Raw genomic sequence first — 26,091 nt, 5'->3', positions numbered from 1 at the left:
TTGTCGCGAAAATCACTTGCTTCAAAAAGGGAAGCTGCAGCTCCAGGATTTAAGATCAGTAAAGTACGAATTACTGTCACGGTTTGTGCAAATGCTAGTGGTATGCATAGGTTACCATTGTTTGTGACTGGAAAATCGAAGAAACCACACTACTTTAAAAATGTTGATTGCATTCCAACTGTATACAAAGCATAAAAAAATTCCAGGATAAATTTTGAAGTTTTCTGTGAATGGTATGACAATGATTTTGTACCCAATGTTAAAAAATATCATGAACGGGAAGGTGAAAGTGGTAAAGTTATGCTTTTCTCGATAATGCATCAGTTGAAATCTTGAATGCAATTTTATTGACAACGATTTCAAGGTTATGTACTTCCCACCAAACATCACTGCTTTGATTCAACCCATAGATCAAGATGTAATTGAGAAACTGAAAAGAATTTATAAAAAACAAGTTCTCCGGCATTTACTACAGGCAGAGAATGACCAAGAGAGTGTTGTTGCCGTTTCTAAAATGTTAAACTTTAAAGATTGTTGCTATATGTTAGCTGAATTGTGGAAATTGATGACAGAAGACAAATTTAAAAATGCATGGAATAAACTCTGGTTAAAAAGTGTAGATGAAACCGAAGGAAACGGATCTGATGAGGAGGAGACTAGTGAGCTTACAAACTTATTTCAATCAATCCCCAGTTTTGAAGACTGCGATAAACAAGATGCAAATGAGTGGCTTGAAACTGATAGTGATCCAGGTTTTCAAATTTTAAATTATAAAATGTGTCCAGGAAACATTCGATCCTATGGACAATGAAACAGACGAAGACGGTGACGAAAATATTGTCCAACGCATGCAGAAGGCTTTGAATGACAAAAGGAATGCTGTTCAACAAAACTACTTCTGCTGAAGGGACTGAGGGATCCCACCGCAATAAAATGAAGCTTTTCACTTCAGCAATGAAAAATCAGCGATTTCTTCAAGCAATAAGGTACGTACTGTATTGTATTACTGTTATCATTATTATGTATAGTACATGTTTGTATGTGCAGTACAGTATTTTAACAGTACATTATTGTAAAGAAACTTTATATATATTTTATGTACTGTGCCATTTTTATGTTCAGTTATCCGAACAATTGCATAGCCAAACTATACATGGTCCCAATTATTTCGAATAATCGACGTCCCACTGTATATTGAATATAAAAATGTGAAACGACATAAACATGATTACGTACATTTCCAATAGATGGGATTTTCTCGTTGCAAAACTTCCAAAATGGCCCCAAGGTTCACGAAGTCTATAAAATTGAGTGTTGAGGCTACCTTTACCTTTCAAATTATGAATTTTTAAAACTGAAATATCTTATAAATAATTTAATCAGTATCTCAGGCAACAGTAAAATATGTTGAAGAAATAATTACAATGTTCATTTCAGCATTTCTTTTGCAATTAAAGCTGTATAAACCTGAAGTTCCACAGTGATAAATTAATACATTATAGGTATCTTACTGCAAAATTTCATAAATGATACATTAAGAAATTCTAGAACATTGCAAGACATTTTATATTATAATGAAACTTGCGTGAAACTCTCTTGCATCCTTGATCTATTCCACGTGGGAGCAAAGAATATCATATTTTCAAGAAACATAACAAATGCATCTTAACACAAGATAGGAATAATAGGAATGTCAGGTTTTTTTTTTAATTAATGATTTTTGTCCTTTTAACAAAGTGCAAGAATATAGAGATTCACATTAAATAAATTATTATATATGCTAAAAGAATATATACAGACTGGTTCACAAAGTTAAGCTGACAATTACAGAGATTTTTTAAGTAAAAATGTTCATGTGAATATGAGTCCGATTTTCAATAATAACAAATGACATAACAATTATTTTGATCTGTGAGAAAGAAGAGAGTTATTATACCGTAACTATGAAGAAAAAAAAAAAAAAAAACAGAGCAAAGTCCTAAAAAAAACACGTCTTTTTAGGCCAGAAATACATCTTTAGAATGTTAGAAACATTTCCCCTTGAACTTTAACAATATTTTTCTATATTTTTGTCTGCAAAAAGGAAATTTATCATTTTATTTCATAGAGCAAAATATAATTGTTATACTTTACAGATTGTATGTTTCAGTGACGTATTTGAAAATTCACCCCCCCCCCCTCACCCATCATCTTTTGAGGTATCTTGATTCAACATTAAGTACATACGGCACATCCAAATTATCTATCTTAAACTGATCAGTTTTAAAAAATGCGAGAGAGCAAAAATCAAATTAAATTAAGAAAAGTTGAAATTTAGAGAACTTTCTAAAAACTAGCCGTTCACTTCTGTGGCACTGTAAGGAATGCACTCTATTCGTACCTTGTAGTTTTCTTCTCCCCATTCAAAATTATGTTCACAGCAGGTTTTGAACAATTTTTTTTTTCATTTAAACGTGCCTGGCTGTATGATGTAAATAATTAATTCAACGATACACAGACTAATAGACTGACGCTTTTACTTTACATTTATGTCTGATCAAGTTACAGTTAACAAGGCTGCACAAAAGCAGATGAGCTACTTAAGCCTGTTTTGCATGGTGCGTGTAGATTGCAGCGAGGAGAGCTGATGGTAGTTCACAGTGCTTGCTTGCTAGAAATCCTGCCCACTGCTGGCTGCTTGCTTGCTGGGACATTGTCACCAAGTTAGTTTTCAAACTAAATCCGTATTTTTTCTTTATTTCTTAGTTTCTAACAAACAGAAATTAAATATAGAACGTAGTTATTTTACACTTCTTGGTTAGTTACCTACAACATTTACTCTTGTTCGCTAAACTGGAGAATTCCCACGGTATCTTCGAACCGTGCCGTTATGTTTAGCACCAAATTTAAGTAAATACACAATCTCGCCAACATAAGAACAGGACATTGGTGTGTGGCATCGTTGGAGGGAGAAATTTGTTTCTTTTCTCTCTCTCTGCCTCCTTCGTTCTGAACATTACTGAGAGATAGCACCACTGTTAGCTACAAGGTATATTTGCGCAAATATATTGAAGTAGATTACGTGACTTAGATGAGAGTCTCGAGACAAAACAGTTCTGCTAATTTCTTTTTTTATTAAATGTTAAGCACAGGAATGCCATTTCGTAATTTTATTTAAGAAACAAGCCAAACAAATTATCTTTGCATCAAAAACGGATGCTCCCTGGACCAAATTATCGTATTTTATAATTGTTTGAATGCAACAGAAGCCAGAAGTCTTGCACTTGACTAATGCAGTGAATTATTTAAGAATATAGTCGCGAATTTTACTACCACCATTTCGATTGTGTTTTGTTTGGCACGGCTCGGTACGGCCTGGTACTAGTGGCCAGCTCTGCCGTGAGTATTATCCAGTTGTTCCCTATTGTTAATGTAGGACTTTGTTTTCCACTTATGGTTTAGTTTCTTATTCATCATGAATGGTGGCAGCAGATGAAAAAGACGCAATTTTACAATTTGAACTGAAGAGAGAAACTAAAAACTTTGTAATCAAAATGAGTTATGGATGAACCAAGGATCCAGACATGACTCTATTGAGGCGTAGAGGCCGAATTACCATAATAAACGAATGCATGTGGAGGCACAGAATCGCGTTTGTTTAGCAGTGTGTGCAGCACTGAGACCCAAGAGCACTGAAAATGACATCTTGGCCTGTATCTCTATGCAATAACCCTTATCGCTCCACATTTTTCTTTTCTGAACTTGATAATCATTCTCCTCAGCATCAAAGCCAGCAAGGCTGCTGAGCTTCTCCTTCGTACAGTTTCTAACACAGCTGCCATGTTTGATGTACATGAATTCTCACGTCCCCAAGAATGCAAGGTAGCACACTGTGTCCATTACCAAAACAAACACAGGAGCCAGCAGAGTGTCAAGCTTGCTAGCCAGCAAAGAAACAAGCACCATCTGAACAGGGCTTTAGTATGATTGCACAACTATTTTTAATTGGACCCATGTTCATAAGAACTTCTGCGCTCAAAGTTTTTCTCAAAAATAAGTTACATAAGTGCATTTATACAGTAAAACCTCATTTTAATGTTCTCGTTTTTAACAAAGATTTCGCACATCCCAGCAGAACTACCATAAAAATAACGTAATACATCTGAATGGATTTTCAAATACAGAACTTATGCCAAAAGTCTGTGATAGATTTCTGTACAAAGTATGGTCACACTTAGTGACACTAGCAGCAGTACATAGCAATTTGATAATATGCATCGATATCTCAATTGAAAGTAAGCTTTAGAAATGTTGTGTGTTTGCATATGAAAATTGTAAATTTATTTACATTACTTAAAGAATAGTACATTATGCAACGAGCCTATAATGATAGTAATTAAGAAGCAAGTATGGACGTTTATGAAACAAGTGCAAGTTTCATAATTTTCATACGAGCTTCTTAATTACCATTATAGGCGAGTTTCATACGACTTTTTATGCTCGACCATACTTCTAACTTGAAATTATTCATTTTATTTGTATCTAACTGACCTTGAGCAATACCTCGTAAATTGTGAGATGTGCGCAGACACGAAAGTATTGATTTTTTCCGAGGAACAGATGTTCACGTTGACCTTGATAGCCTATAAGAACCTACAGAGTAAACTAAATATTAACTTTTATATAACATTGAAATTAAATTAGACATTGAAAAACGAGATGACAAATTGAATTTATTTGAATATTATTTACAATTAACGCTAATTATTATAGTAACAGAACATAACCTTCTGCGACAGTATTGGATTTCCAGCCTCAGTGACTTTTCTCTAATTCTCTTTCGATTGCATATCCGAGAATAATCAATACTTGCGGTTTTATAACGGTACAAAGCTGACTTGTCATTGGCTGAACACCTGTAAGCTGACTTGTCATTGACTGAACACCTGTACTTTAATGAGTAGGTGTACTTTAATGACATGCATTAAAGGACTGCTACCAGGTGTATAATTACTACATTTCGGCATGGCCGAGCATAAATAATTATATATTATTGTGATTTTGTGAGACTATCGTATCATGTGTTTGCTAATAATAAAGTTAACCACTTCCCTTATTATCCCGAGTTAACTCGGGTTGCTAACATGTTTCTAAATTTATTAAACTCGTTTGAGTCCCATTGTCTATTTCATAGTGACTTTTTAAGTATGTAAGAAAATTAGTGATGTAAAGTGATTCTGCAATATTAAATGACCTCTTTGCGAAAATAAAAAAATGACACTTTTTTTCACAAAACTGGTAAAATATATAGTAAGGGAAGAGGTTAAAGGGTATTTTCATATGTATGTAAATACAGAGTGCTTCACCAAGTTCGTGCAATACTTTATGAACTGATTCCCGATATCATTGTGAAGAAAAAATGTTCACAATATATACATATGTTCGATTTTCAATAGTTTTGGAAATAATCACAGTTCTTGTGAACATCGCTCTAGCATTTAGAATTATAGCATATTATAAATAACTCACACTGCTTGGAACAATGGACAGAGTATTGTATAAAAATTCATCACAACGAACTGCGAAGCGGAGCCACTGTTGACCATATTTTGTTCGATTTATTTGTGACCAACAACACAAGTTAGGCAATGTGACATGCACAGTTCACACTTAGACAACTACATGTATTGCTGCATAAGGTGGGGTCTTTGAAAACTTTAGTACAAATTTTATTTTATAGGTGAGTAATAATGTGAATGTACTTTAATAAATGTGTAATACACCCAGTACAATTTTCATAGATAATTTAAATGTTATACCTTCATAACTGCCACGTTCAAGTTGAACTTTCAGAAGGGTTCAATTTGGTCAATTTTTAGAATATGACATACAGTATGTTTATATGAATTTTTTCCATCACAATTTTACCAGAAATCACTTCCTGGAGAACTTCACGACCTTAGTGAATCAACCTGATTAATGCAGTTAACAGAACCTCAGGGTGTTTTAATTTCCATTCTCAATCCCTTCTTCCTTACATTAAGTGAGGATCCCCTTTTAAGAAAAGCCCGCACTTAAGAAAAAGAGAATTAGTCCCTTACAGATTCGTTAAAAAGAGGTTTCACTGTAGCTTTAAACAAATATATGTACATATATTTAGAGAAGTGAAGGAAAGAAGTTGTAAAACCTTTTATCATGAATACTGTAGAAAATAACAAAGAGGAAAGGAAAAGAATAATTTATACAAAAATATTGCTGTAAGTACAGTGAAATACAAAAGATTAAGAGAACACAATCGTAACACCATATCAGTACCTTATGATATACAGTATAGGTGAGACAGCAATTCTGAGACAGATTTTTGGTCGCAATTATAATTCTCTGACTTGAATAAACACAGGGTTATGTTGGTACTTTCTTATATTTCCTTTCATTATTTCTTTCTTCACATTTCAGGATGTGTAAGAGCACTTCAACTTGCACCACACATATTTTGGTCACACTGGATTCTGAACCCTAAAACAATATAATATGAAAACCACAGCTGAAGTTGAATGTAACTTCTAGGAAGCCCACTGGTTTCGTCTGCAATAAAGATTCCTCTCGTAACGACAGACTGCTGAAACACTCCACTCTACGAATTTTGTGAATATCACATCAGCTGTTTTTCAAATCTTCATTAGTCAAGTTGTAGTCACATTATTTCACAGCTGAACAATAAATCACAATGCAGAAATCTTGCACATCTAATGAAGCTCTTTATTTTCACCCAAGCTAGAGATATCACTGCACAGTTTTACCTTAAAATTGGCTTGGAAGTGAAATAAAGTTATATTCTGAGTTACTATTAATCAAGTTGAAGTCCAAAAGTGAATTTACATTTTTTATTAAAATACTCTGCCGTCATTTTGCCAATAGAAAAATGTTTCTTTTCTTCTCACAAATAATAGTGAGGAGCTCTGAAACAAAACCCATCAAGTTCATCTCCAATTGCAACTTTGTTCGAAACAGATTGGAAGGGTCTTCCTTAGGTCTACAAACTCCTTTAGCTTCCCTGAAGTAGGGTTTGTAGCCCAATGCAGGAAGCTTTCAAAAGTATGAATCCATTTCAAAATCAATTATAATAGGAATGTACTTAATGGGTTTTTTAAGAGCTCCTCAATTGTGCCATTGTGTTTACTTTTCCATGCAAGCTTCCTCAAACTTACTTTTTGTGGTATTATCTTCATTCAGGTTTCATTCTTGTTCATGCAATATAAAGCATGGTCATGACTATTTCAAATCACATTATTTTCTAAATATAGTATACCAATTATATAAAAAAGGTACCAGTATGTGCACAAAGAAGCTCATCCACAAGACAGACACTTTTAAGCAGCTATTTATTTTCTAGTTATTTCATAAAAAATGTGATGAACAAGATCAATACAAAAAGAAAATTGCACTTATTTAAGTAACAAAGCAAAAAGGTAAAAGTTTTAAAATTACCTTCCTTGTATTTGGCTCATATGGTTATAATTCCTACTGAAGAACAAATTTGAATGAAAGATGGACATACTAATTTCTTAGCTTGATACAATGCAAGACTGTTCACGGAAAGCATTCCTCATCTGTAACTGCAACTTTTCAATTCAGTGATTCTTAAAAATGAAGTAAACCTAATGTAAATTGGAAATAAATTTGTCAAATTTTTACTTTACAATATCTATATTAATTAGTAGTGTTTGAGATTACAAATCCAGAAGATGCCAGTTTTCCACAGAAAAGCGACAATTTATCTATACTTGGAATTATGTGGGCATTGTCCATGTCTGTTCAGTGTTGCCTTTAAGAATGATCTTGCATCATAATGTCCACATGATCTGAGAGTTCCATTGCTCGTGAATATATGGTAATATAGGATATAACTTTCATCCTTGTCATGAAAATTATAATGAATCAGGAGGAACAGAAGTACCAAAATATGTATTTATTGAAAATATACCAAATACCTGTCACTACAAAATGCAGAATCAGAACATTGTGAAATACACTGAGAGGCAAAAAAGTCGCTTAATTTCAAACAGATAAAAATGATAGCAGTTAAATGCCTATCAGAGAAGGCAAATGTATAACGTTCTCCAGCTCATCTCCAGACTTTCTTCCTGCCATCTGGTGATCTGGAGAACCTGGACTCATTGCAGAGCAGTATTTTGTTCTAATCCGGCATGTTCACAGACAAACTGAAGACAGGCTGCTCAATAGTCTGGAGTCAGTGCTGAACCTGTTGCAAGTTGGCATGATTTTATGGCTACTTCCCCTAGACCTCTCCAAACTTAAGTTGACACCCATTACACTGTAGAGTCGATTTTGGGCTTTCACCTAGATTGTATGACAATTTCTCAAATCTGCACAATATAAATCAGTTATCACAGGCTGTAGTTTTCTGTTTTCGGCCAGATTCAGGCTTCCTACATTAACTTTGCATTTCTCTGAAACTTTTTACTGGACACTTAACCGTTGAGTATAGTGCATCTAGAGCAGCAGCATAGTACAAACTCGATCATTGTCAGTAAATGCAATAGCTTTTGCAAATTCATCTATCAGTGACATTCTTGCAAACGAATTTAATGTTGAAATGACAAACTCAATATTTGTTAACAAAGTTTCTCACAACAAAACAAGAAGAGAAGCAATATAACAGTAAAAAACCTGGAAAAGATTATGATAACAAAACTCAAGCATTTTGAGTCAAATTGGCAATAAATGGATTTTGATCCATAATTTTGAAAGGAGGAGCAGATAAAAAAAAAGGAATTTCACATCCAGACACTAGTTAGAAAGTTAAAGAGAACATTTCATCAATATATAAGTCCAATGGATAGTGTACTTGCATAATAAAAATCACCCACTGGAGCCATGATGATGAAATATCAATCTCTTAACTTCAAAGCGAGTTTTTTTTTTTTTTTTTTTTTTTATCTCAGTGGTGTATTTTAGCTTCTTTTATGTAAGAAAATAAATTAACAGTGACAGTTCATGGAGTTTGGTCATGGAGGGATTCAGTTATGAAAAATAAAATGTCAAATAAAAGTATTGGAAAGCAAGAGAAAATATACAAAGTATTTCAATTATGAATGGCAGCTCGGAGTATCTGCAGCTGCTACTTCGTGTAAGGAGCAGAAATCCCTCTTATGTTGCGAATATATTATTTTCTTACTCTTATTATACTTTATTAACATATGTAATAAGTTATACTGAACATGTGAAAAAACTGATTTTCAAATTTCAAGATAAAACCAAGCAAAACGAGAATGATAATGACTAATGACAGAAGTTGAAATACTTAATACGAGTTTATTTTCTTTACTGCCATTATTAGTTGAAGATCTGACTGGTATTATTTCAACACAATAAGCACCTGTATAAAGGACATTTCTATAGACATGTGATGTGACTGTGACCCTGTGTGTGGAATGCAGAGAGAGAGACAAAATTCTCCTTTCTCAGCAAATAAACATATTATTTTGGAAGATATTTAAGTCAAAGACATCAATTTTGTGTTTTCAATGTTATTCAAATTTCTCTGCTGAGTTAGCTCTGTGGTAGCACAACTGTCTACGAACTAGCCGTCCTGAGCTCGATTCCCGGTGAGGTCAGAAATTTTCATGTAAAATTTCACCTTGGGACTAGGAGAGATGGCGGTGCACAACTTCTAATCACTAAACTGTGCACCAATATACCTGGTTAAATCCTACATCTCTCCACAGCGCATATGAAGAGAAGGCATATGTCACTGTTGATAGTGATTCACCAGTAAAAAGGGGATGTTAAGCCTGGCAGCCCCATTGGTGCTATTCGATAGGAGTAGGCTATGTGCTGGCACGGGTTTCCCCTTCTCCCTTCCTCACCATCATCCTTACCCATTTCCTACACTACACTTACACATACACTTCCCCTAGTACACGACATAACTCTTCACAGATACACTTCATGTATATGCATAACTCCGAAGTGGTGTGCAACATGAAATTGGGTCACAGTGCTGCCATCTCTCTGCAATATGCAGAACACGAATCATGCAAGTGAAGTGGGTAGGCATTAGAAACACATGTTCTTCAAATTGGGATTTCAATGTCATTGATGTAGTATTATGACAATATTGTAAAATGGGATTATAAACAGAAGTACAAGAAGAAAAATTAGTCTTGCAATCCACTCCTTCATAACCTGACATTCTATGATATGAATCATAATGTTATGTGTTTATTCTACATTGACAAAACTAGTCTTAAGTGATGCATTAATAAAATTTGTAGTGTTGTTTAATTTCTAAATACTGTAATGTTGTTCCTGTCTTTTATTTAGATTTTATAACATCAGTGCCAAGCTACAATAAACATGTAATAAATTACAAGAATATTAAAAATCACTTATAATGGGATAATACTTGCTAAACACAACCAATCTATAACAAGATCTTGTGATAATGTATACAATGATATTAATTTTTCTTGAAGTTCATAAAACACTTATTGTTAAAAATATAAAATTCAAATTTTTAATATTAAAATATATTTAAAAAAGGTAATGAGACTTGAAAACAATATAAAATGGACGCCTAAGGGTTGCTAGCCTATAAGGTTTAAGTGGTGGGGTTCCCACCTATGTAACATTTCCTCTACATCAGATGTTATAGTTATTCTGCTGCTACTCAGTCGACAGAGCCTTGTTAGTTTAAAATAGGCTGTATCACAAGAAGGTGAGGATGGCATTAAGGTAGGAGAGGCTATAGGTTTTCGTAATCACTACCGTCCCCAAGGGAAGAGATCTTTAGGCTGTCCAAAAAAAAGATGGACCGAGAATGACTTACCGAGACCGTAACAGACCATGGGCCTTATACTTGTTTGGACGATGATAACGATGATGATGATGATGATGATGATGATGATAAAAAAAGGTAATGTACCCTTGGTAACTGTATGGTACCATTTCAGCGAGATGGTTTGTCTTCATTCATATTACATTTCGTGCCATATCAAATTAGAGTTCTCGTCATTTTAGAATATGGTTAATGCATAGAAAAGGATGGATACATAGAAGAGCCATAACCTATACCTTGGGAATGTTGGATATGAATAACCTGTCATCTTCCCACTGAAAAAGAATAAACAGAGCAAACTGACTGTCAACAAAGAACCTGACATCTGTTACAAGAATTCTCCATGGTTGAAATATAATACTTTGTGGTGTTATAGAAGTAATAGAATAAAATTAGTGTTTGAATACACTTCAAAATACAAATAGTCACAATTTTACAGTGATGTACACAGCAATGAAAATTAGAAATGACTTAAGTTGACTGGCTCCAACATCATGTGTCTACTTGTACAGAAACTTTCTCAAATGGAATGCATTCCAACGTGACAGGCACAAATACAGTAGTACTGTTCTGGATGTTTAGCACTGCTTCCAGATATGATTGACCAAAAGCTCTTAGGAAGTCTTTCTTAGACTGGCAGTGTCACATTCACTTCCAAATTGATGATTGATGATAGAGTAACGACTAACAAAGTTGAAATTCACATAGGAAACAAACGAACTTCAAATTTTGTCTGGAGTTTGCTCATTCACAGACAGAGACAGAGTTTTATATATATATATATATATATATATGCAGATTTTCTTTCCATGTTAGATATTAAATTTCTATTCCTCTTAATACAGAGTGAATAAAAAAAAGTTAACACTTACATACAAGTGTTTTCTTTCCTTTCACAGTACTGTTTATTGACAAAATAGCTACCCCTACCACATTGAGAATGGAACAAAGAAGAAAGCTTGCAGCATGGATAGAGGTATTTCAGTCCCCCACGATTGTTTACAATAAGCATTAGTGAAACCTCTTGTGGGATACATCTTCATAACCGAAAAACTAATAAGGAAATAAGAGAAGCGTTAAATATGTAATATATTGTTACAAAAATATGGTCACACCAAGAAGACACTCTCATATTAATGGCAGTTCCCTTATATAACAACAGATGAATAGTTATGTACCACAACGAAATTAAATAAAATCTTAGATGGCTCAGACCAATATGCACTCCACAACAGCCTCTGCAGGCTTTCATGTCAATGAAGTTTCAAATGGACGTAATTTTATGCAACTCCTTTAACCCTTTAAGGCCAAAATAGAAAAAATTACCGAATATGTTTCCACCATAAGAATTAAGTTTCTATCTGTCTGTCAACGATATTCACAAAATATTTTGTTCGTATGTTATGCCATTTGGTCACTAGGGGCTGTGTTCATATGATCACGCTAGACGTTAATGTTAGCAAATTTATTATATTTGTCTCGGAGTTGACATCCAGCAAAAATATTAGCAATATTTATAAATATAATACTTGCAACTGGTAACTATTTCAGACCACAAAATACTTTATAAAAACATTCCTTTGAAACAGTTTTCTGTAATTACGAGTTTCTCAAATCAGTTCTCAAAAAATAAAGTAACACGTATTTGTCACATTTAGTAGTGCAGGACAAGCAACGCGCACTTTCTTCTTTTGTGCTTGTGAGTAACGAGACACATTCGAAACAGGCTGCACTCTGTGACAAGTGGACGCTATGGTCACCACGGAATTGCCCACCCACCGCACAATACCAATTCCTTCATTTGAAATGTTCACCATTTCATAAGAGCCACATGTCTTTTTCTTTATCTCTTTGGATGACGTAAGTGGGCGTCTTTCAGTGTTCTATTTTCACGGATTGTACCAGTGGCACCATAATCGCTGTTCTTGAGATGAACAAGTAGTTTTACTCCTGTGAAGAGGTAGTCAAAATACACAAGTTGTAACTTTAATAATGGCAACTATTTATTTACTACGAATATACAAGTGATACATCTGTGAAACTTCTACAGTCCTTCAACGTAGTAACCAGCATTGTCTACAACTCGTTGCCAGCGATGTGGAAGTCGTAGTATCCCTGTAGCAGCTCCTGTTCTGTTGATGTTTCTGATGGACCGCCCTACTGCCTACAGTATATCGGGAACAGTCCGGAATCGAACGTCACGAAGTGGTTCCTTCATCTTTGGGATTAAGTCATAATCACAGGGGCTTAAGTCGGTGAATGTGATGGATGAAAAAGCACTTCCCACCTCAGCGACTGTACAAATCAGCTACAGCTGTGCCGTGTGCGCCCTTGCGTTATCCTGCAAAATGATGGGCGGGTTCTGCAAAACGTGTGGGCACTTTCTTTGCAACACTGGTCTCATATTATTCTCCAAAAAATGACGGAAATACTGTGCATTAACATTCGTCTTTGCGGGACGGTATGTGTTAGGAGGACGCTGTCACAGTCCTACACAACTTACTTACTTACAAATGGCTTTTAAGGAACCTGAAGGTTCATTGCCGCCCTCACATAAGCCCGCCATCGGTCCCTATCCTGTGCAAGATTAATCCAGTCTCCATCATCATACCCCACCTCCCTCAAATCCATTTTAATATTATCCTCCCATCTACGTCTCGGCCTCCCAACAATCCTACACAACAATCAGCATAACTTTCACTGTTTTGTAATGACGCCACTCATTTGATAGACGCTTAAGTAGAGGTTCGTATTAACTGTCCCATGTCTCATCAAGTATAATACGCAGTAAGAAGGCGTCTCCTTCACGATCATAACGCTCCAAGTAAATTTGAGCGGTGTCGTATTGTATCCATCGCTGTACCTCCGTCAAATCCCAGAGAACCCACCGAGATGCAATTTTTCTCATTTTTAGGCGATTCTTTAGAATACGAAACAGTCATATGCGATATTCCTATCTCCTGGGCCGACTCACGTACTGTCTATCGTCGATCGTTGTTTAATAGCGAAGAAACAGCTTGCATTTCCTCTTCACTAACACTCGGATGACCCTGCTGAGCCATGTTTTCCACGTGGTCACGCCCCTCGTTGAAGGCTCGAACCCACCTCGCCACAGTCCTGTATGGTAACGCCGTCACTCCACATGCTTCAACAATGACAGATTGAATTTTCAGCCAAGATCGCTGATCCTGCTTTGTAAACACCACCGCTTAGAGCTGTAACTAACAGGAGATTAACTTCAACTCTCCACAGCACATGCACTGTGAGTCGGATGGAAGAGTCCTTTTAGGGGAGGGTAGAGCAGACATAGAAATAACATGTGGTAGAAGTGACAACAATAATTTCGTCTCGTTTCGCTTTTCCAGCGGTCTTGCCACTATTAAAGTTACACCCCACGTAAATCCAGCGGCTTCGGAGCAGCACATTTCCCACAGTTTTCTTCATATTCGACATTGCAATTAGCGTTCTTCCCTTGGTAAACATAAAAATGTATCAAATATCCAGTTGATATATTGAGGCACCAGATTTTGTAACCAAACCGAATGGATTTTCCGCGGATAAATTGTTTGCAGTTGTGGCATCCGTAATATTCCACCATGCACTCATCGAAATCAAGACACTGTTCTGCTTGGAACAATTCCACGAATCGACTCTTCAAGTGCCTCATTATTGGAGGAAGTTTGCACAATTTATAATTTTTGTCGAGTTTATTGTTGTGATGCAATGAACAAAACGACAGATTTCCAAAATGCGATCTTGTCTCATGGCATTCACAACTAATTCATTGCGCACATCACCTCCTGCTTCCCAATAATTATGATATCTTCTGGGAACAGTGTTGCATCCAGAAAGAAGTAGTATGGCCGCCAGGAATATCTTCATCTCCTCGGGAGCTATTTTCGGGTTCATACAGTTCTTGAATAATGCATAGTTGCTTGATCCTTCTGTTAGCAATTTAATAAATTCATCATTTACAATCATCTCAAAACAATCTACAGGTGACTTTCCACGCAAAACTGTACAGTCCTACTCCACTTAATGTTGCTTTTAGACTGTCTCTTAGTTTTTTGTTTAAGGGTGGTAACACTGGGGAACAAGATAAATAATAATCAACGCCCCCAACACGTTCCTTATTAGACAAAACTATTTCGGCTCCACTAGATAGTTGACACCCAGTTAGATTGTCGACATGACGACTGGCATCCTCTCACCTGAATTTTCATCATAATCGATGTGCACAGCAGGAGGTTCAATAAAAATATGTTTTCCATATTATTTGAAGTGTCGTCTGATTCAATAATATATCTTTCTGTGTTAATCCTCTACTAAAAAAAAAAACAACAGAATATCGAAACTAATTTCAATGTATAAGAGAATAGTGTGAAGTGAAGCAATATTAGTGATATACTGTATATACGCATATTATGTAACTAATTCTTACTGCTCAAACAATCGTTATTACAAATTACAGAGCTGCAGTATGCATTCATTACATGAACAGGTCTAAAATTAATTTATGGATCAATAATCATGACAACAGGTTCATGTAAAATATATGGATCGATGAAAACTACTATTACTATATACACTGTATAACATATTTTAGTTTCTACGAGTTACAAAGATGCAGATGTACTGTGCCTCATAGAATGAACTATGTAGTGACCTCATCAACGCCTAGCATGTTCATATGATAACGACACATTTATAATTAGTACACTTGCATCACAATGAAAGACTAAACATCCTTTGAACTACAGCAGAAGCTATGATTATTCTAGAGTACGGCCAACATAAATACCATAATAAATATCTTCAAACAATGCGATAAAACCAATATTCACACAAAGACTGCCATCGTATTCCAGCTGATGAAGGCGAACAGATAACTAACACTGCAGACAGCTCCTGTGTCCTGACAATTAACTTATCACAATGACAGCACTGCCACATATCTTCTGAACCAACAGACACTTCCAAAATTCAAATCCATAACATAGTATTACTTTTTCAACAGTTTAAATAAACACATACGTACCGTGATCATATGATCACGCATGGCGGTAATGGGTTTAATGTTACAACAACCAACACTTCTGCAAGTCACTTCATGGAATCATGTTTTATACACACTTCCAGAGTGTCTTAAAAATTAACAAAAATATATTTATTACATATAGCAGTCTACTATGGATATGAAAATTTTACCTATTGCCTCATTTCCTTTCGTAAACAATTATTAAATTTGTTACATTTTACAATGTTTAATGTAATAAAGAAAGCAAGTGAGGTTAGAGTATTAACTTCAGACAAAACTTTCTAGTTTAATACAATAATAGTGTAAGTTAATGTATAATATGCCAATGCACATATTCCTCGTGTATAATATAAAAGATAAGTTGTTGGATACACTCTGGAAGTGGACTGTTAAACCAGGTATTTCAATGATTACAGTCATGTCGACAGTCTTCTGTGCCACCACACAGCGTCACAACCACAGCTACTACAGCAACCAACGGAGTATAGCACCAGTGATCCTGTAGCCATGTCTACTTGTGTTTCAAACGATAGCAATTCTATTGGAAGAATATATGGACTATAAGATGAAAATGTTCCATTGCAGTGTTTAGGGCCTGCCTGGCAGTTTCATAAAGAAATCGACTTCAGAAGTAATATTACTGTAGTCAAGTCAGGCACAAGGTTTCAAGGGGAGAGGTACACCTTTTGCTAGTAAAAGTTTACTGTATTTCAACATTTTTTCCTCAGAATCTATGGACATTTTGGAAATAACAATTGGCATGCTTAATATACACTGTCTATAAATCAATAAGCAATTTTAATGTTTTTGAAAACCTGAATTATTATTTTTTTTAATTATTACAAAAATTTGTGGAGTATTTTTTCAGCCAGACAGCACTTACATGACAACTCAAAGAGTGCTTAAGCAGTTTAATGAAACTTTGAATGTATGTGTAGTTCTCCCATGTGAACAACATACTTTAAAATCTTTAATGTAGAATGCTTAATTTATTTAAAAAAATATTTCATACTATACTATTCAAATAAATTTGAATATTATTATTTTTTAAATAAACTATACATTTTACATTAAACATTTTAAAATATGTTGTTCACTTGGGAGAACTAAATATGCATTTCATTAAAATATCTTAAGTAATGTTTTTAGTTAGGTAAACTCCACAAATATTCATAATTAAAAAAAAAATAACTATTAGGCTTTCAAAAATATTAAAATTGCTTAGTTATGTAATGACAGTGTATATTAAACATATCAACTTTTCTTCCCAAAAAAAAAAAATGTTAAACTATAGTAAAGTTACACTAATGAAAGGTGTACTTTCCTCCTTAACTCCGAAGGAAAAAATCACGTAAAGTAGCTAGAAATCAGTTAAATTAATACTCTGTTAGGCAAGTGTGTAATGTCAAGAGTTAAAACAACAAACTCCTATGAGATCTTTCTGAAATTAAGTAAATTAAGTTTATATAAGCTGATTCACGAGGTTATAACATACCAGCACCTACGGAGTTTATTTTAGATATCTTTTACAGTAAGAGAGTTCATGTTAACATGGTGTGACTTACAATTACTAAAGCAATGTAACTCCCTGCAGTGGCTGTGTGGTCAGATTTTCGGCCTGTCATGCAGCTCGTCCCAGTCTGTGGCAGACAATGTCATAATTGGTGTTTTTTCAGGGTTCTCCCATGTCTCCATGTAGACATCTACCTCATTTCACAGCATTTGGCTGGCAATACATTGAGGTGTGACTGGTCTAAGGACAAGTGGATTTGCATGCTCGAAATCTGGGACACACAGCAAACCAGTATGGGAATGCACCTAGCTCTTGGGTTAGTGCAACAGATCTTCTAAGATCGTAGTGTCTCCCTCCCAAAATTCTACTCTATTCCATTCAAAGCAATGTAACAATTTGAATCTCCTGAGTGAAGAAAAAAAAAATCTGATAACTATGAAACAAAAACAATAATCTGGTAACTATGAAAAAAAGACAAAATTAAATCCAAAACAACATCTGGCAGAAGTACTGTTTTATTAAACAGTTTGCAATACAGATGTTGAAAAATTTTGCTTCAATTTTCCACGAAGATTTTTTTGTGTATTTTAGTATGAAAAAAAGATTGTCATTTTCTTCCACAAAACTTTAAAAAATAACCATTACTTTACGAATGGTATGATTATATCTGTTAAAATTTGTTCTCCCAGCAAAAAATTACATTCAAGCAGATTTTTAAACATTTCATTTTCACCTTTAACATGGTTAGCCATATTATGTGACCAGTACGTCTAGATGACATTTGAAGACACAAAAATCAATGAGCTGATCAAAGAGGACACCCTCACTGTGTACTGCATGTTTCATCAAACTACAATTAATATGGCTGCACTGTGATGTATTTCTCAAAATTGGAAATAACTGTGTTAACTACTGAAAAAGTAGATCCATGTTCACATGAATCCTTTTACTCAAAATGATCTCAGGAATGTGCTCTGTATGTGCTGATATCACTTCGTGAACCACACTGTATATTATATCAATATAAAATATGCAAATAACTTAACATTTTACAGTCAACTCATACAGGGTGAATCTAACTTCAACCGATAAACTTTCAGGTGTTGTAGAGGACACCCAACTAAACAATTACAATTAGATACAGGAAACCAATGGCAGAGTGGGTAGAAAAGAAAGTGACGCAACTTCCTCTAGTTCAGTGGTTCGTCACCAAGTGACGCTAGTTCTGTTGTCTGACCACAGTTTTAGGTTCGCTATTCGAGCGAATGCAAAAGATTTAAAAAATAACCCATTAGATAAGAATGTATTGTAAAGTACTTTGTCGCAATATTTTACTTATTTAAAAAATGTAACATTACTACATTAACAAATTATGAGCTATATAATACACCCCTGAATAGTAAATATAATAATTAACCGAAAATTGGAACATTGTGCCGGCTTCAACCAGAAGTACGCAAAAAGGAAGTACAGCTTCGTAAAAATGAACATTTTTATGGCATTATAAAGTACGCATTGCTGTGAAATTATGTTTTTTTTATACACAAGAAAGAATGTAATATAATAAAGGAGACACTTTATTTTCACCAATAGTTTTTACCTACTATTTACCCATTAATTGCAGTTGTATCTGATTTATACATAATTCAGGGGGAATAAGAAATATTACTGCAACTCAGACTTACAAATTAAGCATCGATATTATATCTATGATAAAGCAAGTTTTGATCTTTTCAAATATCTAGGTTATTTTGTGTTTTGTAAAATTAGAATAATTTAGTAGCACTGTATTAAGTTGTTATATGCTACTTATTGGAGAATATTTTCCATGAGACCAATTTACTTTCTCATATGCTTGATCAGAAATCTCTTATGATGTGGAAACGTAATAAACAAATGTAATAATATTGTAAACCAGATTAACCTGTAACCTACAAACAAAGCATTATATTGTATTATTTTTTTTACTGAAATAATTTTTTCGTTAATTACGACAGAGGTGCTATTATTAAAAATAAAATAAATTATAATTAAACATGTACATTTAATGAAGTAGAAGCTAGGTCCTTGGGTTCAATTAGGGGTTCACAATTAGCACTTGCATACCGCACATTTTTTAACTGGCACAGAGATTGAAAAATGTTCAGATGTACACTTAACGGCAAAAAGAATGGGCCGACTCTTGGTCGATAGAAATGCTAAGTTCTATCGCGCGGTTCACTCGTGGTGTCTCTCCATTGAAAGCCATCCGTCTACAATGTAGTCAATCTTACGAGCTGTGTGTGGCCCAGTGGTAAGATGTCTGACTTTCGTGCCAGCGGTTGTGGGTTTGCCTCCCACTACGGTAAAATTACTATTATCTTTTTTTTTTTAGTTTTTAATTAATTTACTAGTTTAAAATGTGAAATGGCATTTGTTCATAAACTTCGTTAAGTCTGCCTTGTAAAAATATTATTGCCCATCACCTGTCGGCTATTAATAGGCGACACCTGGTCTGTATAAACAAAAAATACTTGTTTCACATTCTAAAAAATCGGACGCATATCAAACATAAATAAATGATTAAATAAACAAAAAATAAACAATTTGTTAATATATTAACAAAACCACCTGCGTCAACAACTGCCCTCATTCTGCGCGGCATGGAGTCCACAAGATTATGGAACAGGTCTAAATTCATGGCCACCTCGTCCCATGCATCTAGAACTCTGTCCCACAATTCATCAGCTGTCTGAACAGGTGATTGTTCTGCCCAATTAGAGCATAGGATCCGTTTGACTGTAGCCAACAAATTTTCAATCGGATTCATATCCGGTGATTTTGGAGGCCAGTCGACCAGGTCGACATGAGGTCTCCTTGTAAACCATCTTTGAATCCGATTGGCGGTGTGTACTGGGTGATTATCCTGCTGGAAGAAAAGTGTTCCTTCTGAATATCATTCTCGGGCGGAAGGGATCATTACATTTGCCAAAATGTGTTCGTAGACTTCTGCTGTAAACCGACAGTGGATGCATTCGAGAAATCCTACCCCATCGTATGACATCCACCCCTAACACACAACACTCATGCGACCCGACTTGTTAAGTCGTCCTACGAAGTGTTCATCGTATCAGTGGCCAACCATACGATAAACTAGAGCAGGACCATCGTTGTTATTTATCTCATCGGAAAAAATTACGTTTCTCCAATTGAAGTCTGTCGGAGAGTAGCATACGCTAGACGGTCCACGGCATCTTCCATTGTCAAATGTTCTCTCCTCACAGATCGACGACACCGTATGCCCTAATCTCTATTGTCTCTCTGCCATCTTCAAGCATAATGATGAGACAGAACGTTTTACTAACAGACAGGAGTATTGCTTGGAAGAGAGAGGGAGGTTTATTATTTATTAGGGTTTGGGAATATTCTAAGAGATGTCGCCAAATAAATATAGCCTTGCGAGACATATATGATGGCAAATTTGCAATTAAAAAAAAAAAAAAAAAGGAAGTGTGGGAGATTCGAACCTTGAGCTACTACTATTAACTCGTTCAATAGACCAATGCCATAATGACTTACGCTACTGTGATTGTTAATATCGTTTCATCATAATACGTGGTTTTCCTGTTCATATTCGCTCTGGTTATTTTGTATTTATCAATTTTATTATTATTTCACACTTCAGAGGACCTGATGTATCTAGAATCAACCCTCCATTCGACTTTATAACATATTTTAGACTCTTAAACAAAATACAGCGAATTTAAATGGTTTAATTATGTGTTACCTGGTGAACTCGGCTTTGACGAGACGAGCATGCACAATGTTATGTCTCTGGAACTTACAAATTTTCAGTGGCTCATTCTTTTCGCCGTTAAGTGTACAGCTCGATTCAGCGCTACTGGCCCCTGTCCTTGGTTGTTTGGCTAGTGAGCGAGCTGTGTGTTGCATCATAAAAAATAAATTTAATCACAAATGTGCATAGGAGGAGAAGTGGAAAGAGGAAAAATGAAAATAATATCTATGCTCGTAACTGAGGGACACTCATGTCAAGAAAATACAAGTCATCATGACATTATTTAGTCAACAGATGCAGTGGTTAGTAACGGGACGTGTGGAAGAATATTGTGTTTTTAAGGCAGAGTGTACTGCGACATGATAAGAAGGAAGTGTTAGGTGTTATGACTGCGCTGCCTGACCTGTGTGACCCAGCCCGCCAGTAGTGATAACTCGCTCTCTGCCTATCTACTTACTTTTTGCAGAGGGGTCATCAGCACAGAGCACGCTGGGGCTAGTCTCTCTTACCCGCAGAAAACGCAGTGCACTAGGGTGCACTCCGTAGCTGCTAGCGGGTATGCTCTCTATCTCTCCCTGTTGCACGGCAGTGCACACGGGACAGCACTGCATACCCTTTGCACATTTCAGCGAGTGCTGACAACCACTGCTCTAGAGGATCCTGGTTAAATTTTTTTCTGTCAGAATATATTTAAATCTGCTATCCCACAAGAATGAATATATTTCGCGAGTGTTCTGAATTGTCACTCTAAATAATTCAAGGGTTCTTTCTTAGACAAACGTGTTCTTTGTATTGCCAATTACGTGTAATATATTTTCTAAAATCGTGTAATGCTAGAATCCTTTGTACAGGGCAGAGGAGGGAGTCTTCGAGTTCATTGCATCTGCAAGGCTGTTCATTCACCTTGTGAATTCTTTTGTATTTTCACTTCCCTCGAACCCATCACAGTTTATGACTCTAAAAAATGTATCGATTTTGAAAAACTCGCACTAAACAGCTGAAATGCTGGTCTGACGTTCATTCACTGGAAGAGATTATGATCAAAGTAACTGGACAATTTTGGAGATCCAGGTGTGAAGTAGTGACACATACATGCACACAAGCGCAAAATCAGCTAAGGTGTTCTTCTGATTTTCGGATATCACGTCCAATTCTTTTTTACTTGGTCACTTAACGATGCTATATCAACTACTGGGTTATTTAGCGTTGATGGAATTGGTCATAGCCAGATGGTATTTGGTAAGGGTCCATTATTATGAGAAAGGATGGGTGGAGATTTTCTCCCCTTTTAATTTTTTAAGGTATCGAGGCAAGTTCGGGAAAATATGTGGTATGGCATCCGGTTTTGGCCACCAGTTCTTCCGTGGAAGTCCTACCACCTCTTTACCGTCAATAATAAATTTATCGGCTCTTGCTATCAAAACCGCAAAAAAATGGATGTTACAGATATAAGAACGAGCATACAGTTTTCTATCTCCGTGGAATTGCTCTACACCACTTTTGAAAAATAGCCTAGTCTTTGGGTGGAAAAAAGAAATGTCTTACTTCCTTACAGATTATATAATCGGATTTACATCAAGAACAAAACAATTAGGCATATTACTACTAGCTCACATAAACGGCACAATAAAAATTACCCGAACATCACAAGAAATATTTGTTTAATTCCATACCAGAGCGAGTTCTATCTGTTCTGTCCACAGTATTAAGAGGAAAACTGCAGTCTTAAGACGATCGCCACGCCAATGTTTTGCTCAGTTGCCGTGGTGACACTAGGGGGTTTAAAAGTCCCATTAGACCTTTGCCGAGTTATCACATATTCTATTCTAAATGCTCTGCCAATTGTTACAAAATATAGGGTGTTAATTATTTTTATTTGAAAATTAATTTATGCTTTATCACCTACTTTTAACTTTACTTGTAACCCAATCATTATTTTAACAAGCTATAATTAGTTAACAAAAAATCAAATTAATATTTTAAAAATCTACGTGCATAAGCAAAAAATTAACACATGGATGTAATTGGACAATAATTCGCTGAACAACAAGAATTTTGCTCCGACTTAAAACAGTGTGTCTCTTATGATTTGGTGTGCGCTGAATCCGAAAATGCACCTCTTTTCTTCGTATCACATAAGGTTTTTAAGATATACTATGATTTTATTTTTCGATAAGCGCTCCCCCAGGAAACACTTGGCGTGGGTTGCAGGTTGTAAACCAAAACGAAAGTTAATGCTTTTTATGAGTTTATGACTTATTTCCGGTTTCTTATGATTGTTGGATGTTCTTTTGTACTTCTAATAAAAAATACAAATATTGGTCTCTTCTATTCAATAAATTTCGTAACAGTTCAAAGTGAGGTCTACGCAATGAACAAATATGGAATGGTTTAAAAGAAAAGTTTACCATTTTGAGTGAAGGTAAATTAAAAGAGGGCATTTTCATCGGTCCACAAATTCACAAAGTTATGGCTGACTCTTTATTTGAGGAAGAATTTTTCTTTACAGAAAAAATGACATGGAGCACTTTCAAAGATGTTTTCTCAAATTTCCTTGGAAATTCTAGGGCAGACAACTACATAGAACTTGTTGTGGAAACCATGTCTAGTGCATATGAAAAAATGGGGTGTAATATGTCTCTCAAAATACACTTTTTACATTCTCATTTGAATTTCTTTCTTTCAAACCTTGGAGCGATAAGCAACAAGCATGGGTAAAGACTTCGTCAAGAAATATCTGAAATGGAAAGGCGATATAAAGGAAGATCATCATCCAGCATGCTTGCAGATTATTGTTGTACAGTAAAAGACAGTCCCGGATCGAGTTATAAACAAAAGTCATCTAGAAAATTCTTTTAAATGTAAGTCCAAATTCCGAGATTTTTCTCATTATATGCATGAAATGTTTTTATTGTTGTGTTTTAGACTATGTAACATCATTTTTGTGTCCAGTACACATTTTTCAAGTAGCATGAGGTTTTTTGCATCCCTAGTGTGTTGTAATTTTACCAGTTGCAGTGAAAAATATAAAAAAGAAGTTTTTTCATTAAAAAATTCAATTTATTTCACCCAGAAAATAGTATATGATAGGGCAATTTGGATTTTAAATTCAGATTTAGGGCACACATATTAGTAATATTCACCTATTTTTATTTCGGAGCCAGACAAAAAATAAAAATTTGTTGTTCAGTGATAATCTAACAAAAACAAATAGCTGAAGATTTTGTTCAAAGTGAGATCCTCCTGATGCAATACAGGCGCTGCACCTCATAATCACTGATCGCCTAACCATATCAAACATATCAAGAATTTCTCTTAACTCATCGGCTTCAATGATGTATGCCACAAGATTTTCAACTGAAGCAACTGGAGTACGATAAACTTTGGTCTTCATGTGACCCCACATAAAAAGGCTAATGGACTTAGATCAGGTGACCTAGCAGACCAGGATAATGGAACACCATGCCAAGTCCATCCATCACGAAAAGGTTTGTCAAAGAACCTATGTACATCACCCCGAAAATGTGCTGCACTATTTGGGTAGTGGACTGAGTTGAGGTACAGTGCAAGCGCATATATCCTACAGAAAGTAATTTTATTATCATATTCTTCCCTCAACACTTTCGCGCCTAGTTTCTGTGTATGTTTTACTGCTTCCAAATACTTTAAATTATGTCTCCTATCAGTCAACACAGTTTGTCAGTTGAATTTAGGTCACCCTGTAATATCATCCAAAATTAATCACTAATTTATCTCAACCATAAATATTCACTCATTTCATACTTCCAATTCATAGGGTTGCACTCTAACTTTCAAAGCCATATTTAAAAGATACTGAAATTTGCGAGGTATTTCAAATCTAGAAATATCATCTTAGTAGTCTTCATGTCCACGTGGTAGAAGAACAGATGGCGTTGTAAAGTCCCCTGAGCCATCTGCAAAGTGTGAACCACTCGCTGCACTGAGTCGTGAACACGTGAGGTCCCGGAGAACGGTGTCTTGTGCTGGACATATCCTGGAATGCCTCTTCAAGTGCTCTCGCAGAGTAAACCGTTTTGTGCACACCAAACACTCAAACGGCCTCTCGCCTGTGTGAGTACGAGCATGCCTGTTCAAGCTCTCTTTCTGTGAGAACTGTTTATTGCATATCTTACACTGATACGGTTTTTCGCCTGTATGGGTGCGTGAGTGTTTCAGCAATTTATCGTTACGAGAGAAATCTTTACCGCAGACTTCGCAGCTGTATGGTTTTTCCCCTGTGTGAATGCGTAGATGTTCCTGCAATTTATCATTGCGGGAAAACTGTTCGCCACACACGGTACAGTGATACGGTTTCTCCCCCGTGTGGATGCGGGAATGTTTTTTAAGGTCCCAGTCCGAAGAGAATACTTTACTGCAAACCACACACTGGAACGTCTTGTCTGTGTGGATCCGGAAGTGCGTCTTCAATGTGCCGTTGTCAGTGAACTGCTTGTTACACACAGTGCATTGGAAAGGTCTCTCCCCTGTGTGGATTCGGAAGTGTCTCTTCAAATGCGTACTGTCTATGAACCGTTTACTGCACAGCCCACAGTGAAATGGTTTGTCCCCTGTATGAGTCATGATGTGGTTCTTAAGTTTAGCCTTGGAAGAAAACTGCTTACGGCACAAACTGCATATATTATCTTTGGGAGGTGCGTTAGAAACACGACTTGTCTGGGAAGCACCTGACTGCTTGTCCACGCTGCACAAAAAGAACAAGTATGTATATTAACATACTGTATTCAATTTCAGAATAATGTTGTATGTTAATAAATTCAATTTTTTTTTTAAATTTTCTATATATTATTGAATTCAATTTCAAACGAGACCAGGCAGTAATGAATTCAGGTTCAAAACTCTTACATATTAATGTATTCAATTAATGTTGTATGCATTAACAAACT

The 26,091-nt window shown here is 35.5% G+C and overlaps 1 protein-coding gene across 3 annotated transcripts in view; it reads right to left on the bottom strand.

The window, feature by feature from the left end:
* Positions 1-1,360: 1,360 nt before the first annotated feature.
* LOC138710323 (zinc finger protein 771-like) overlaps positions 1,361-26,091 on the bottom strand; it is a 76,281-nt gene continuing 51,550 nt past the window's right edge. For all 3 annotated transcript variants that reach the window (XM_069841132.1, XM_069841133.1, XM_069841134.1), the window contains exon 6: positions 1,361-25,889. In XM_069841132.1, the coding sequence (XP_069697233.1) occupies positions 25,040-25,889 (850 nt within the window). In that variant the 3' untranslated portion in view covers positions 1,361-25,039. The remainder of the gene's footprint in view (positions 25,890-26,091) is intronic.

Source organism: Periplaneta americana, chromosome 12 (genome assembly GCF_040183065.1).
Source record: "Periplaneta americana isolate PAMFEO1 chromosome 12, P.americana_PAMFEO1_priV1, whole genome shotgun sequence".
Lineage (NCBI taxonomy): Eukaryota > Metazoa > Arthropoda > Insecta > Blattodea > Blattidae > Periplaneta > Periplaneta americana.
This window is presented reverse-complemented; position numbering and strand designations above follow the sequence as displayed.